General features: G+C 40.7%; 1 protein-coding gene across 1 annotated transcript in view; it reads left to right on the top strand.

Moving 5' to 3' along the window:
* itpr2 (inositol 1,4,5-trisphosphate receptor, type 2) overlaps positions 1 to 16,578 on the top strand; it is an 80,784-nt gene that overhangs the window by 30,800 nt on the left and 33,406 nt on the right. The window contains exons 33-39 of the mRNA XM_072434531.1: positions 325 to 453; positions 1,072 to 1,192; positions 1,276 to 1,457; positions 2,963 to 3,105; positions 3,401 to 3,509; positions 15,371 to 15,467; positions 15,624 to 15,811. Of these exons, the coding sequence (XP_072290632.1) occupies positions 325 to 453; positions 1,072 to 1,192; positions 1,276 to 1,457; positions 2,963 to 3,105; positions 3,401 to 3,509; positions 15,371 to 15,467; positions 15,624 to 15,811 (969 nt within the window). The remainder of the gene's footprint in view (positions 1 to 324; positions 454 to 1,071; positions 1,193 to 1,275; positions 1,458 to 2,962; positions 3,106 to 3,400; positions 3,510 to 15,370; positions 15,468 to 15,623; positions 15,812 to 16,578) is intronic.

The raw sequence follows: 16,578 nt of genomic DNA, 5'->3' as shown, positions 1-16,578 counted from the left end.
TTTAAGTGTACAAAATCATGCCACAGATGATTTTATACCTATACACACATTATTATTAGTCAGTTTAATTCCTCATTCTTCAGGAGTGATTTATCGTAGAAAATGCCAAGGTGACTACATTTGAAACCTTCTCTCTGACACCATTTAATTTGACTAATGTGAAAAGTTAATTTGTGAACCTTACGTCAACTTAATGGCTTTTAATGTCCGTTATCGGCCTATAGAATATCTGTTTTGGTACTTCATTTGTCAGTGGTGTCAATATGACTGCAGAGGCTCAGTGTGTGGGTGATGTGCACTGACATTTCCCCCTTGTCTCTCCAGGTTTGCAACAGCACCACAGACCGTAACCATGCCGATCAGTCTCTGGAGAGGTATGTGACAGAGACGGTGATGGCCATTGTCAAGGGCTTCTTCAGCTCACCTTTTTCTGTCAACCACTCAAACCTACAGGTATTTTTCCTCCTGAGTAGCAGGCAAAATGTGCACATAGCAACCCGCATCCACCGCATCCACACAACCACCGCATCCAACGCACACATCCAACACATCCACCCAACCACTCAGCGCATCCACCCAACCACCCAGCGCATCCACCACATCCACCCCAACCACCCAGCGCATCCACCACATCCACCCCAACCACCCAGCGCATCCACCACATCCACCCCAACCACCCAGCGCATCCACCACATCCACCCCAACCACCCAGCGAATCCACCCAACCACCCAGCGCATCCACCACATCCACCCCATCCACCCAGCGAATCCACCACAACCACCGAACCACCCAACGCATCCACCACATCCATCCAACGCATCCACCACAACCAACACAACCAACTATTTGACAGTAGACCGCCTCTGTTGCTGCACCTTCACCTGCTAAATCACATAATATAGTTGATAGTTATATATCTCTACTTCTATATCTATACTTATACATCTATACTTATATAGCTATACTCTGATGATTCATGTAGAAGTCTTACTAAATGTTAATGTTTCATATTTCCCACCTGGATAGTCATTATGTTTCTTGGCCTAACGCTAAAGACGTTCTTATTTTAGACAAACCAGTCAGTCTTTATTAAGCTGCTCCAGTCCGCGTTCCGACTCTACAACTGCACCTGGATCAGCTCCGCTCAGAAGACAAACATTGAGAGCTGCATCAAAACGCTGGCAGATGTTGGTGAGTGCTGTGCCTCCAATTCATTGATACACATTGTAATATTAACACTCACCCGTCGTTCATTATGTATGCATTGTGTTCAGCTAAGGCGCGGGCCATAGCGATTCCAGTGGACTTGGACAGCCAGGTCAATACTCTGTCGATGAAGGTTCATACTAACATGGTGCACCGAGCGGCCAAAGACTGGAGGATATCGGCACGAAACCGCCCCCGTAAAGAGCCTCTCTGTGGCCCTGACTACAGAAACATCATTGAAAAACTTCAGGTACACTCAATTACTATTATTAGTCCCAGAACAGCCCAATGCTACTCCTCAACATTAGTTTTCTTACTGTGTACATGAACAAAATTCTAAAATGCCTTAAAAAAAACGAGGAGGCTGCAGTAAACGAAGGTTATAGCATACTTTGTTGTGTCCTTGGAAGAGTCCATGGAATTGTGTCATTGACTGAGAAAGACACCCACAAATACTTAGGCTGAATGATCTCATTGCCGTTTTTCTGACATGCACTATGATTACGATTTAGATTTGATATTAACGTTTCGATTGCAGAATTATGTTGAAACGAGACTGAAAAGCTAAAGAGGTCTAGACTAGAGATCTAACCTACAGGGTTAGTCAGTTTATACCGTTTATATTTTGTCGCTCAGGAAATTATGTCTATAATTAATAATCCGTTGGTAAATGCGACCATTCAAATTGTCATTTTGATTTGGTTGCGATTAATCTTGCAGCTCAAACAAAAAGGCCTCTCAGCCCCAGGGATGTTATGGCTACAGAAGTATCTTGGCCCCATTAACTGCATTGATGGTTTTCAGATTCCACAATGTGTCAATGGGGCCAGGAAGGTGTATTCTGTAGTTATAGACCTTTTTAATATAACATCTCCAAAAAAGTAATATAAAATTGATATTGTGTAATAATTTTAGCTCTTAGGGTCAAAATGAGACTGTAGTGTGTTGTCTGTGGCTAATCAGAGAGCATTTTTATCCAGAACGTGCACTGTTAGCGTGCCAGTTGTTGCTAGCGTTACCATGATGGCAAAATTACGCTCTGGCCTCTGGAAGTTCATACATTTTCAAACTCATTGTGGTGAAAAATTTGGACACTAGGAATGCGTTAGAGAAGTGGGGAATACTTTGGGACTACTGCAAATACTTGAAAACATGAAAAACAGAACTAAATTTGTTCTGACTTTAAAAATCAGGAACAGCGCCTTTTAAAGTCAGTGTTGTCACAATACCCGACCATTTATCAGCACATTAAAGGCGGTATGGACGATTTTTCGGTGATTTGAGAACGCAGGCGGAAGTGCGCATGCGCACTCCCCCGTGCGGACTGATACAACACACACGTGTGTTTGTTTATTAGAGCAACGGAGCGCAGCACATCGCATCGCTCGTCTCCCGTAGATTTCTGTCCACTTCTGCGTCAGCTCGAACTGTCTTTCTCCGTCTTCATTTTGAGGGAACTATATTATGATAGATCCATGCGCTTAGGCACGCGGAAACGTGAGGAGGAACCGCACGCAGCTGCAGGTGAGCGATAGGTGCGTTTTATGATTGATACGTGGCAGGACTAATGATTTATCCACACCACGAGGAAATATGATAAAAAATTTGCTGAAAAAAATCGTCCATACCACCTTTAACAATATACATTTCGCTCCACATCTTTTTGATACATTATTGACCTATTCAGTGCTCCATGTAAAGTGCCTGAGAATCCATCAGTTGGTAGTAATACATGTGTCGTGTGTGTGTGCACAGGGTGTTGTGTCGCGTCTGGAGGAGCAGTTCAGTCCTAAGGTCCAGGCTGAGTTCTCGGTGCTGGTGGATGTCCTGCACAGTCCAGAGCTGCTGTTCCCCGAGCCGGCCCGGGTTCGCTGTGAGAGCGGAGCCTTCATGTCCAAGTAAGACACACAAACCTTTATTTATAATTTTTTCATAAACCTTTTTCAAGTAGTGGTTGACACACAAGAAGAGGAAGATATTTATGTTTACATATTGTTTACGTGGACTATTGCTTACTGTCATTGTGTCCTTGGGCAAGACACAGCGTATGGAATTAAACCCATGGCTACAATCTGGCGGTCCATGTGTTTACATACTGTGTCTATTTTTTGTTCTCTTTATATCTATCAAACTAATTAGTCAGATGACCTGTACAAAACCGTATTCATATTGTTCTGTTTCATCTTTTTTCAGGCTGATCAAACATACCAAGAAGTTGATGGAGAAGGAGGAGAAGCTGTGCATAAAGGTGCTGCAGACTCTGAGGGAGATGCTGGACAAAAAAGAACTCTTCCAGGATTCTGTGAGTGTCTGCACACATAAATCTCCTCCACCAGAATACCAGCCCTTTTCATAAAACTCTACTTTGTGTGTGATCGTGTTATTAAAAGCAGTGTCTAAACCACGGTATTCCAGTTGTCGCATCAGCATTGCTGTAGCCATTGTTTCCTCACAGGTCTGTCGGCCCAGAGCCCAGACTGCCTCATCACTATGCTGTGGGCCTTTCAGTGTTACATAAGGCAGTGAGGCATTTGAGGACACTCACACTGAGAAAGAGAATGGGAGGAAGAGAAGGAAGGAGCAGGAGGAAGAGGACTGGGGGAGCACACTAAACAAACAAATCAATACTGCAGCAAGAGCGGAGCCCAGGCTGTCTCCGAGCACCCCCTCACAGAGACCTGCAGAGTGACTGACATGAAGGGCCAGTGGGTAGTGAGCGGTGACTGAGGGCACATGTTTGTGCACTCCAGGTGCTGCGAGGGTGAGCTTGTGGGGCAAAGAAGTCTTCTGGAAAGTTTTGGCGAGTTAGTTCCAGCTGTGTGTCAGCAGAGGAGGGGATATTAATATACTTTGTATGCAGGGCACTCGTATTGAGTTGAATAGATCTGTTGTTTGACCATAAGATCATTTTTTCTGCACATTTTCTAATGGACAGAGGCTATAGACGCTTTTGGAGTCTGACTCCACAGTCAAAAGTTCTGTGTTTGCATCATTCAACAAATGAGGTGCAAATGATTCAACAGATGTGTGACTCAACATCAGAGGAGTTCAAAGTTGAAAACAATGTTGTTTGAAAACATTGCTGTGCAGAGACGGCATGCTAGCAAAATTCGAGATGGTGGTGTGTAGGTGTAAGAGCGCGTCTGTGTGCGCGTCTGTGTGTGTCTGTGTGTGTCTGTGTGGCCTCTGTCATATCTGCGTAGCCCTGAGCGTGGAGCTGCTGCCTCACTGCTCAGGCGCCGGAGCCAGGGAGCTAAGCGCTGATGGAAATAATGAGGGAGGAAGCGGCAGACAGTGACAGCATCGGCAGCAGAGGTTGGTGGCTCCCCAGGGGTGCAGCGAGTGGGCGGAGGCGCTCGCAGAGAAGGGGAGAGGGAGGGGGAGAGGGAGGGGGCCATGTGAGGAGACATGTGAGCGCAGCGACAGCAGGGCGAGGGATTGGAGAGGAGCGAGTCTGCTCAGTCCATGAGAGACAGGGCAGGGGGTGCGCTTACGTAACAGGCTGCAGTGGCTGAGCCAGCCGCACGTGGACCATCACGTTCTCTCTCTCTCTCTCTGTGGGCTCAGTGTCTCTCGCTCGTTCACAGCCCCTCCTCTGCTTTGTCTCGCTCTGTCACACTCTGCCTCACTCTCTCTCTCCTGAACAAGCACTGAGCCTTGGTCGGGGTTTGGCTGGCTCATGCCAGGAACTTTACTCCTACTGTAAATAAAAGAAAAAGGTGCCAACCCTTTAGAATCATGAAGACTGCTTTACATCTTAATGATTGTAGAGCATTGAATCTAATTGAAAAAAAAACATTAATTTTAATTTTACATTCTTACTAAAATGTTAGTTAGACTTTATTTTATATGCATTTCAACATTGTAAGATTTAATTTTATTACAGCAATGAAAAAAACATAGATTACTTCTATTATTCTCCTTGTCGATATCTTAAAGAGGTGTCATATAACATTGAATTATTCCTCCATTAATTAAAAAAACACTGTTATGCAATCTTCATCACTTTCCTTGCCGGTTTCACACTCTCTTCATGCACACCACCGTGTCAGTCTATCTCTCGCTCAGTCCTATCCATCTCCTCTTCTATTTCTCCATTGCCAACTTTCACACCACCGGCCCGAGGCAAAGCAGATTTACAGATTAGCACCCTCTCGATACTAAGCTTCTCACATGCACACATGTAGACAGGCCATTGCTCATATGCCGTATTCACACACCCTGTCACGCATGTCCCACTGTGAGGCCATCTCTGGGGCTTTCCTTTGACAAACAAGTGGCACAGGCAGGTTTATTCCAATGAACAAATCCACATGGACAAACTATCAACCTCACAAACATCTAATAGTATTACGGAGACATTTAATTAAGCTTAAAATGGACTTGTATAGCCTTATTAACAAATCTCAAGTCCATTTAGAAATCCATTTTTGAGCTGAACAGAGCTTCTTCTCCTTTCCTCTTTGGCTCTCTCCAGTCAGGTGTTCAAATGTTGTTTATTGGTTTCCATGACGATGCGGTATGGCACATGTCTGTCTGGCTCGCCTCTGTTGTTGTATCTGTGCCCAGCAGTTGTAGTAGTAGTAGTTGTTGAAATATATTAATTTGTTTTAATAATCTTTTTACAGACATGTAACAGACCAGTAGAAGAAATAAAGTAATCAAAACCAAAAGGCTAACATTAAAGGTTGAATGGACGGATTTTTTGGCCCAAATCTAAGTCTTATTTCCTCGTGGCGTGGACTGCCGATTAGTCTTGCCCATGGATCTATTATAATATCTGGATAGGGTATGGCTAGCCGCAGCATGTCGTTACAACCCCCAGTGGCCACTCCATTGGTACTGCAGCCAAAGAAATTCCGCGGCCCAGAAAGGTTTTTTCCCTGGAGCGCAATGTAACGAAAAACTGCTCGTGTTCAGCTGTAAAAGCACCTAGAGCTTTCAAAAATGTCGGATATAGCGACAATTCTTACCTATTTTTGGGTCATTGACTTTTTTTAATTTTAAGATTCTTCAGTTGTCTTTAAATCGCATTTAAAGCTGTTGGCTTCGGCTACGCTCTAGCGCGCCGCTCTAACCCAGCTCGTGACTGTCTAGACCAATCAGAGCGCGTGTAAGTGAAGTGAACGGGCCGAGATGCCGTGGAAGAGCCCAAATGCCACGACTGAGCTATAGGCGTAAAAATATGGATCTATGAGTTTAATAACTGATCAAATCATGGAACTAATGACCACCACGGATCTGAGGGCTGTGGCTCTACTGCTCAGAAGCGATGTCTTTAAATTGTTTTGCCTGAAAAACTGAAAGAACGTGAGAAATGCTGCGGAAAGAAAGCGAGGAAATGGAACGTTTTGCCAGGTATAAACTTATGATGTTACGTTTCGTGTCCATCTGTGTTGTTATTTGTATTACACAAGCAGCATAAATACTGACTTAATCATGACTTTAGCATGTTTTGTGATAGATGAACTTGTGAATACATTTTACATGTTGTAGAATGATTGCTATTTGGCAGATTAAAAAATCCATGATTCAAGAAATATATTTTTTCATCATACGTTTCATGTACTTAAGAATGAGAATTATTTCCATTGTCAGAGAAAAAGTTTACAAACTAGACATTTTTTATGGTTTTATATTTTATTTGCGATAAACCACAAAACACTGAATAAAAACACTAAAATATAGAGCCGTGACAATAAATAGATTTTGTTCAATACATATACAAAATGTACAGTTTTGCACTATGTATATAATATAATCAAACTGGCGTGTAAAAAAACAAATTGCATTAATGAGCAAATGTTCTGATGTAAAAGTGAAGAAGCAGCAGCTTTAGACCATGAGCTGGACTTAAGGTGAAGCTCATATTTTAATAGATCCATGAGTGAAAACGGCTTGATTTTATGACGACGCAGTGACAGCTGCTCTCTGCTCTCTCCTCACCTTGTGTTCTGGTTAACTTTTTCCGGTTCAAAACCAGTAGTTTAATATTTCGCTTTATCTCACACTGGGCTCTGCGCTGCTCTTGTAACTCTCTCTGATTGGTCAGCGCAATCACGTGGTACGGAAACTTGGGCCGCACGTCGCTGGAGAGCTAAAGGCTAACTGGCGACATGCGACACTGAGCAGCTCTCAGACTTGAATGGGCGGCCATCTTGGCTGCTGGGGGCTTGGTCTTGCCACGTATCAATCATAAAACGCACCTACCGCTCACCTGCAGCCGCGTGCGGCTCGTCCCACCTTCCCGCGTGTCTAAGCGCATTGATCTATCATAATATAGTTCCCTTAGTGTACGGGGCAAAATGAAGACTGAGAAAGACCTGTTCGAGCTGACTCCGAAGAAGACGGAAATCTACAGGAGACGAGAGATGCGATGCGATCCGTCGGGCTAATAAACAAATGCACGTGTGTGTTGTATCAGTCCGCACGGGAGAGTGCGCATGTGCACTTCCGCCTGAGTTCTCAAATCACCGAAAAATCGTCCATTGCACCTTTTAAATATCAGCATCAGAGTAAGAAAAAAATACTGTGAATCTTTTAACTGTTAAGACCCAGTAAAAACAACTCGGTTAACTTAACTGACTATATTTAGCATATTTACATAGTTATATGTTCCTGCACATAATGTGGGAGTGAAGTGAACATTGACTAATGACTTTACTAAGAGGATTTTGCAGCCCAGAGTCGTTTGATGGCGACAGCGGGGATGATTTCCTGCGTCTCTCAGTGGAGCGGCAGTCACAGTCTATTGCTGAACGAGCTCTTGCATCTGACCAGGACTTTGAAGTGGGAGGGAAAGAATACGAGCTATAAACTATGGAAAGGTGCTGATTAAAATGTGCTGTGTAAAGTTTCAATTAAGGGTAATAACATATTTTTGCGGTGGTTCATTGCAAACTGAGCCTCCAACAAAGACATTTACTGAGATGTTTTTGCTTGTTAAATATCCTCTGATTATTGTCATCAGAATAATAAAAAGTACCACGATTTGTCAATTGAATCAAGTTGGCTAAGTTCGTCCTGTGGAGTAATGAATTATCCGTGTGAATTCCTGGAGCGTTGGACGTAGCTCATGTTGGGATAAATGCATGGACTGTGATGTGGACAGATGTTAGCCACAGTTCAGAGCATGTTATTTGGATGAGTGCGTTTGAGGTTGAGCTCGTTCACGCTTTCTGGGGCACATGACATTCAACAGGACGGATTGCATTTGGAATGAGACAGACCACTCGTAGCTTTTGGATGATGTCATCGGTCATAGGAAGTGATAAAGAGTGGACTTTACTTACAAAAATATCCTGATCGTCTTTTGGATTCTCCCGGTAGTAACATATCACATTATAATTTGCAATTTGATCAATGAGGGGGAAAAACCTTTCCCCATTTCCGACAGTTTTGATTTCTTTCTATTTAAACACATTCATACAGTGCACAAAGACTCACAAAAAAGTGCAATATTTTCTTCCAAACACCGATACAAACGACATGCATGTACTGCCAGAATTAGAAAAAAGTTTATTGCCATTGTCAGAATTCACAAACATAGAACTTGTTTGTGAACATAAAACAATGATAAAACAACCTACATAAGTCAAAAGAAAAACAACTAAAATCTGCTGTAGGATAAAAAATAAAAATGGGCTTACTATGTATATAGAGAATAATAGAGACAATAACACTTGTGTAAGTAGTTTTGGTTTCCGACATGTTTGTAGACGTTGTTCTGCTCGTGCGCTCTTGAGCTATCATTATATTCTATAACAGAAATGTTGTACTTTAGCGTCAGCAGCTATGCATAGGTTACCACTGTATGTGCTTTTACACCCTTAGCGAGTTACCTCATTTTACCAAGGCAACTCATCGGCCAAAATGTTACGAAATCATCCACTCAAGCTACAAATGGTAAATATAGATAATTTATGTCGACAAGCATAATTATCCCCCAACACATATTATGCAATGTGTCAGAGATATGACAAAAGTGAGGAAAAGCGTTTTGGGGTTAAGGTTTGGTAAACTGCCCATTTTATCTTCCCCAACAAACCGAATCCTGCCTGAATCTCACGTAACACTTCCAGCCTGGATGTCCCACAGCCAACAGTTGGCCTTTTGCTCACTGCTTGTTTACCAGTCTTGTATTTAACTGAAGGAGTCATGGAAATTGCTCTCACATGCTGCCTCAATTTGTTTTGCTGATGTGCTTGTTGTTGACTCGAGCCATTTTATTTGCTGTAAAATTGCATCTTTAAAACTTGGAAAACGACGCCACGTGACGATAAGCTTGAAAGACCCAGGTGCAGCTGACCTTTGTTTGTGTGCTTCTGCTGCAGATTTCATGCTCGCTCCAACCATTGAACGCTTAGCTGGCTGTTTTTGAAGAGCTAACCAGATTTAACTGATTGAATATTGTTACATGTACGGCACAGAGAAGGCCATTTATGATTCTGAAGTGTAGGTTTAGGCAACAAATACAAACCTAATTATTTCACAATTCACGAAGAACGTTTTACTCAAATACCTTTTACTTCAAAATATTGCTACAAAAGTAGAAGTAAAGGGCCCGGGCTTAAAATGTGAATCATTGCATAATATTTTTTTGACTTTTTTTTTTACATTCAATAATGTTCAACCGATTTCCATAATATTGAAGAAATTAAAATTAACTTCATTATTACAAAAGTGTGTTTTGGGGCCTGTCCCTAATTAAGATTTCTTGTCTTGTCGTTTTATGTTCTAAAAAAATGTATAAGAAAATCAATAAATTGCAACAACAAAACCGAGCAGAACCAGAGAGAAACAAAAAAAAAAAAATAGTAAATGGCTCCAATGTGCTCAACAGCATCAGAGAAACACTACAGCGTGCATCAGCGCTTATACGTTTATTAACGTAGTAATTGGCACCGAAACTGGCATACAATCGCGTAATAAACATTTCTTTAAAGATAACGTTGTGCTGGACAAATCGCACCAATGATGGAGCTGTTTAGTGAACTTTCAAAAATAAAGATGGGACTTTGTTCTACTCGAATGTAATGAACATATAAACCACTTGTCTAGGCTGTCTTCAAACGACAGAATGTATGTTTTTATTTTGCTGCCTCATTGAAACGAATGGGATAGAGCGTTTATATCAGTACCAGGCTGTGTGGTAAGCATAAGAAGAGTCAATTGTATTAAATGTTTGCTTTTAGTGCAAAACAAATTGGTTCAAATCGGATTATGCAAAGAACGTGTCTCTTTCCTTTCTCTCAAGGACGTACATGTTGGATAGTTTTTTCATACTGATTTACCATTTTGATTTTAGCGTCACGTGACAACAACTCTAGCACAAGCTGATGTTTTGCTGCACACTCTGGGCCGACATAACCTCGACGTGATGGTCAGCTCCAGTGTTTCTTGGTCTTTAGGGGAAAGTGGCTGTCCGCTGTCAGCCGAGCGCTTTCAGGTTTACTGCGGGAATGACAGGACAGCTAATAGACTCTCCTGATGTGAACCTGCTTTTTGCATCGCTCCTTTCTCCTCTGTTTGGGTCTTCACTGACCCCTTGTAAACCCAGCGGTTGAAAACCTCTTCTCCGTCAAAGATCCGTGTGATTCTCAGTCGGCCCTTTCTGACCAGTTAATGGGAATCTGCTAAATTAATCTCTTATAGCCTACATTTTAGAGTTTGCTATAATGTATATTTTGAATGTAAGTTTAGGGTCTCATGAGTTTCTTTCTGAACAGACAGAAATGTTAATACTAACAAATTTAAGCAAATGTATTTAGTCATTTTATCTGGAATATAAAGATTTATATTAACCAAAGCCTGCTGTTCATTAATTGTTCTAATACTATTAATAACGCTACAGCCCAAGTAAAGTCCACAAGCCTACACTTAAATTTAGACCTTATTTTGCCTCTATTACGCATAATCTGTTTCTTATGTTTTAAGTGGTTCCTATCCAAATGTTTCTCACTACTGTTTTAAAGTACTATTGATCTACTAATTTAATGATTTAATGATTTTAATTAACTAATCCAAGCGTTCTATTGAAAAGTGAAAGAGTGCAGTGTTTACCTGAATGTTCCACAATAAAGCAGAACCCCATGAGACGTCTAGTGCACGTGCAGGTCTCCATGGAGATAGAAGGTTAAAGCCACACTTTAGAACATTCTCCAAGGAGCAATTCTGTGGAACAGCCAAGATAATGTGTCAGGTCGGCGGAGTAAATAAATGCCTCAAATCTTGGCAGAGTCCATGGAGACAAGCAGGTGACACCATTGAGCCAAGTTACAGGTCAGATCTATGGAGAGGCAACCTTGCTTAAAGTAAGATTTTTCAAGGTATTTTAATGCAATAGAAAACATGCATGAATAAATAAATAAATAAATGCCTCAAATCTTAGCAGAGTCCACGAAGACAAGCGGGTTACACCATTGAGCCAAGTTACAGGTCAGATCTATGGAGAGGCGAACTCGCCCACACTAAGAATGCATGCTTTTCAAGGTATCGTTATTACATGAACATATAACATAAGTTGAATATTATACAGTGGAACATTGCAGGCAAAATAACAGCACCAGATGATGATTATTCATCATTATTCATTATTATGATTATTTCCCCATATAGATCTACATAGTGAACCGTTTGAATTATTATAAATCATGAAATACTGACGCAGAACAGTAACATATAAAGCAAAGTTTCCCCTTCATGCTTCCTGTTTGCCATAGTCTCCCTGCTCGTGTTCAGTGGAGCAGACGGCAGCGCTCTGAGGCTGACGTGGGACCCGAGCCGCAGTGTGGCGTGCCGGTGCACATTTTAAACCGGCGCACTCGCACTGTCGGCATCACGCGGGCTTTTGTTTGCTCCTCTCTCTGCTCCCGTCTCACCCCTCCTTCTTTTCCTCCCACCAGCTTCAGTCCTGTCAGTTCTTCTACCTCTATTTTCCGCGGCTCTTACATCACCTGACTGGAGTTTTTCTCGTCAGCGCTGGCCTCTCCGCACCGCTCCTGTATTATGTGCGTTATAGTGGAGCTGAAATGGGTGAAAAGCGGCGCGCTCTCCTCTAAAACAACTTTACAATCGGCGCGTATTTTCTTTCTGTAGCAACCGATGGAAGTGTTGAGCTTTGGTTCGCGTCACTACATTCCGTCTCTGGGTTTCAAGGTCTGCAAATGCCCATCATTTAGGGAATCGATTAAACGGGCGATTGTCCTTTTAGATTCACTGATTTGTTGTTTCGATTGCTTGTGATTTATGACATTTTTACTCAATTTGACCGAGATTTAGCTAAAGAGATGGAGCTGGAGAACATTTTCAATTAATACATTTACAATTGTTTGGTTTTTGTCCTTAAGAGTCATGAAACTACTTCTCACAGCACAAGGCTTGTTTTATAGTCTGTGTATAGTCCAGCTATTTGATTTAATAGAGTTGACGATTGCTTCAGTAAGTTCAATATTCCATAACTTCAATGAATCGATTTAACTTTCAACCCTAGATTCAAGTTATATCATGTAGGACTGATGGCGATTCAAACCATTGCTCTTCTGTGTCCTCAAAGTGACATCCATAACTGGAAAACTAATTTGTCTGAAACCCTTGACATGATCATATTTTCATAATATGAAATGTTTTGATCTTTCTATTATGTTTTAGAATCGTTCATGTGATGTCCTTCGAGATATTGTACCTTATTTATTTCAGCCCTATTTCTAACAGTTTTATCCAACCATACAACAAAATCACTGTGTAATCATCAGACATTCTACCTTTCCTTAATTTACCACTACAATTAGGAAAGCGGTTTAACAATGATTCACGATTATTGACACCATAACAAAACAATGAAATGCCGGTATTTTTTTCCTCATTCCCATTGTCTACTACATAACCAGCTTTATGAAAATCAAACGCGCTTAATGATAACGTTAAATCGACATTAAAAAGCACATAAAAAGCGCTATACTCTGAAATAGGTTTACTTTGACTATACATCGACTTCAAAGACTTCATTTAGCTTCTTTTTTGCTCTTATGATAATATTACAGTCTGAATAATCACGACTAGTAATTAAGATGATAATCCCAACATTTCATGGTTGTGTGTGCTTGTGTCTAGTTGTGTGTAGTTGTGCGCTCTGCTGTGGTTGTGCGTGTCTGTAGCGTTGGCTCCAGCAGACAGAGGATTCAGACAAGTGTTGGTGCTGACTGCAGATGAGATGGAGTGTTTACTGACACCGGGAGCCTCAGCTGCTCCTCGTCTCTCGCTCCTCGATGGCTTTCACTGCACTGTTCCATTACCTTTTCAATTACAAAAGTATCGGTGCGCGTACACGGAGAGCGGTTGTTTAACGCGCTGCCATTCTCTGCTTTTCTTTTGCCATAAATGTGGACTCTTTTCATGCTTCTCGACTTAATGTGGTGAAAGTGGCAATGTAATACTAGCACTTTTTTTTACAATTGTTTCCAAAATATGCTAAAACTGCGGTGAATTTGTTTTATAAAGGGCAAGGATGCGTTGCTTCGACAATTTAGCGCAACGTCAAGTGGACCTCTGTTGTCCACTGGTTTCCATAGTAATCACTGACTTTTAAAGGTGCACTATGTAAGTATATCTAAATGTCTCCCCGGGTCAAGGTACTTTTTAGCAGCAAAAAATGTTGTTAATAAAATAATCGTTATCTGGTCAACACAGAGGCTTCAAAACATGCCTTGTGCTGAGAGAACGTTTTTTTCTTTTTATGATTTAAAACCTGTTTAGTCTGTATTTGTACTCGCTTTATCTGTACCTGGTTCAAATGTAGTACAAATCCCAAATTCATGGACTTTTCACAATCTAAATAACACTTTGATTAATGGAAAGAATCATCGCTGTATTAAGTTTGAGTAATGTATGAGATTTAGTGAATGGTCATGTGATACAGCGACTACTGGGACCTATTTTGCACTGACGGTAAGCTTGATATTTTTACTGCTGTACTTTTTACTGCTGTACTTCTGTGTGATGTTCTTACCGGTATATTTGAAAAGAATCAATGAACAAAGTAAAAAAAAATAAAAAATCATCGCTAGACTAAATGATAAATAAAAACAATTGTTAGTTGCAGCCATAAGATAAATGCAAGGTAGATAATAAGTTTAATGCTGTATGTGGGCGGGGTGGAATACGTTATGTTAAACAATCGCTGATTTATTTGCCTTTTTAAAGTTTATGAACATTGCGCACGTAATAATAAATCTTTATTTAGATCATTGAAACCAACACGTGCAACGTTTGTGGCGCTAATTAGATCACATGTTTTTGTCAAGAGCGGTCAGAAAAGAGCTGTTTACTTTCCATGATTCAGGTTTTATTTTTTAGAGGAAAAGGACAGGTGAGAGTTTTATACAAATAATAAATAATTGTACGTTGCCAGCCCGGCGTTTGTTTTTAGATTCTCTTTCACATGTTTAGTTGCGTTTTGAGCTCTTGCAGGACAAAATGTCAACGCTCACCAGTGACTCGCGCTGCTAAAATTCAGAACGCTGTAATGTCATCCGCACAACCTCTGCTGGGTATACGTGTCGGGTTGCTATGGTAGCGGGCGCATACGTCGTGCATCCATACACTTCTGCTGCGAACCTGCAACAGTTACTGTAAAATGTTTTCTATCAGACGCAAAGAAAAATGTGTTTTGTTTTATGATTAATGCCATTTACTATTGAAAGAGCAGTTTTGTCGTTTGTCTAGCGCAATGTTTGTGGGTGACATTGTGTAATCTATTGGAAAACAATAAACGGCACTATGCATATAGAGTTTGCAATATATTTTATAGATTGAAGCGTTTTATTTTCAGTGACATCTGGGTTGAGTTGCAAATTGCACATTCTAAAAACAAAGTCACTTGATTGATTCGCTTAAAAATAACACGTTTATTTAAATGACATGACAAAATATATGTATGAAAGTGTTAATGCTCTTAATCATTGTTGTTCTTAAAAGTAAAAGGTATCGATCGTCCACAAGAAGACGAGATGTTTGATTTCTGCTCAGACATTGCAAACTAACCTCGCTTTATTTATTGAATTTTTGTGCTGCATAAAGTATCTTTTTTTTCCTGTCGTCGAAATAGACACATCTCGCATAGACAACTGTGATATGGATTTAACACAGTGATTTGTGTCTCCACAGGGGAATGAGTTAAGAAAGATTCTCCTCGCACGCTACTTCGGAAATCAAAAGCTTCTCTCCAAGACAGAGCATGGGAGTGGAAACAGCTCATCTGGAGGTACTGAGAAACTTAAATGAACCCAGCAGACTCCGCGAGAAAAGTCTTAAATATTGAACAAAACATAGGCACTACAACAGTTTCTACTTATTTATTTGACAATTACATACTTATATTTTGTCTTTATATTATATAATCCTAGCATGTTCTGCTCAGGTGCTTCTCCTTTGCTGGACTTCGACAAACCCAACAGCAGTGTGATGGAGATCCAGTGTCTGCTGGACAATGTCGGGGCCTCGGAGCTGGTGATCGACCTGATCGTCAGCACCAAGAACGACCGTGTGTTTGAGGAGAGCATCCTGCTGGGCATCGCACTGCTACAGGGAGGAAACACGCAGATCCAGGTGACACACGCAAGCCTTTTTATTCACGTATGCATTGTATTATATTTAGGACTATTCTTAATATTTATATAATTATACGAGCATTCCCGAACATCCATTTCATCAATGTCCCTTGATGTCCTAATTTCAGATAGAGAGACGGGGGCTTGAATAACTCTTTTCCAATTTCCTGTTTAAAATGTAACATACAGAAAATCTACAAAATGTTGATTTTGTTTTGTTTGGTGTACTTATCTTGTACTGTGACGAGCAGGCCTGAAAGTTAGAAAAATGCTACCAATTTTTAATAATTTAGTAGAATAAAATATTTAATCTTGGTGGTGGCTTTGTACTGACAACAAAGGTTTCTATGCCAACTAGGCCAGTAATCAGAAAATACGGTACTTGAGAAGAGTAAAGTATACTATATTACCCAAGTAGAAGTACAGAATGGTGTGTGAAAAAGTATTTTTTAACTAACTTAAAAAACTTAACTTGAACCTAACTTCTGATTTATAATTTGAAGTTAATGTAATTGGAACTGCAAAACATGAAATAATGCACAAAATTTAGACTTTTTTTTTTTTTTTAATTTTTCAAGGCACAAGTAGAAAAACTGAATCATGTCTGAAATATCGATGAAAGAAACACAAACTCTATGACTCAAGAAGGAGTAAAAGTACTGTGTTTTAAAAGTACAATTGTATGAAAACATTGCTCAAATGTAACTGAGTACTACCCGCCTCCGCCAGTAATATCAACAGAAGTATTAACCACAAACTCAGTCA

The sequence above is a fragment of the Eucyclogobius newberryi genome, unplaced genomic scaffold (genome assembly GCF_026437365.1).
Source record: "Eucyclogobius newberryi isolate DKJ021-1_F unplaced genomic scaffold, fEucNew1.0.hap1 SCAF_7, whole genome shotgun sequence".
NCBI lineage: Eukaryota > Metazoa > Chordata > Actinopteri > Gobiiformes > Gobiidae > Eucyclogobius > Eucyclogobius newberryi.
The sequence above is the reverse complement of the archived record's forward strand: the minus strand, read 5'-3'. Positions and strand labels throughout refer to the sequence as shown.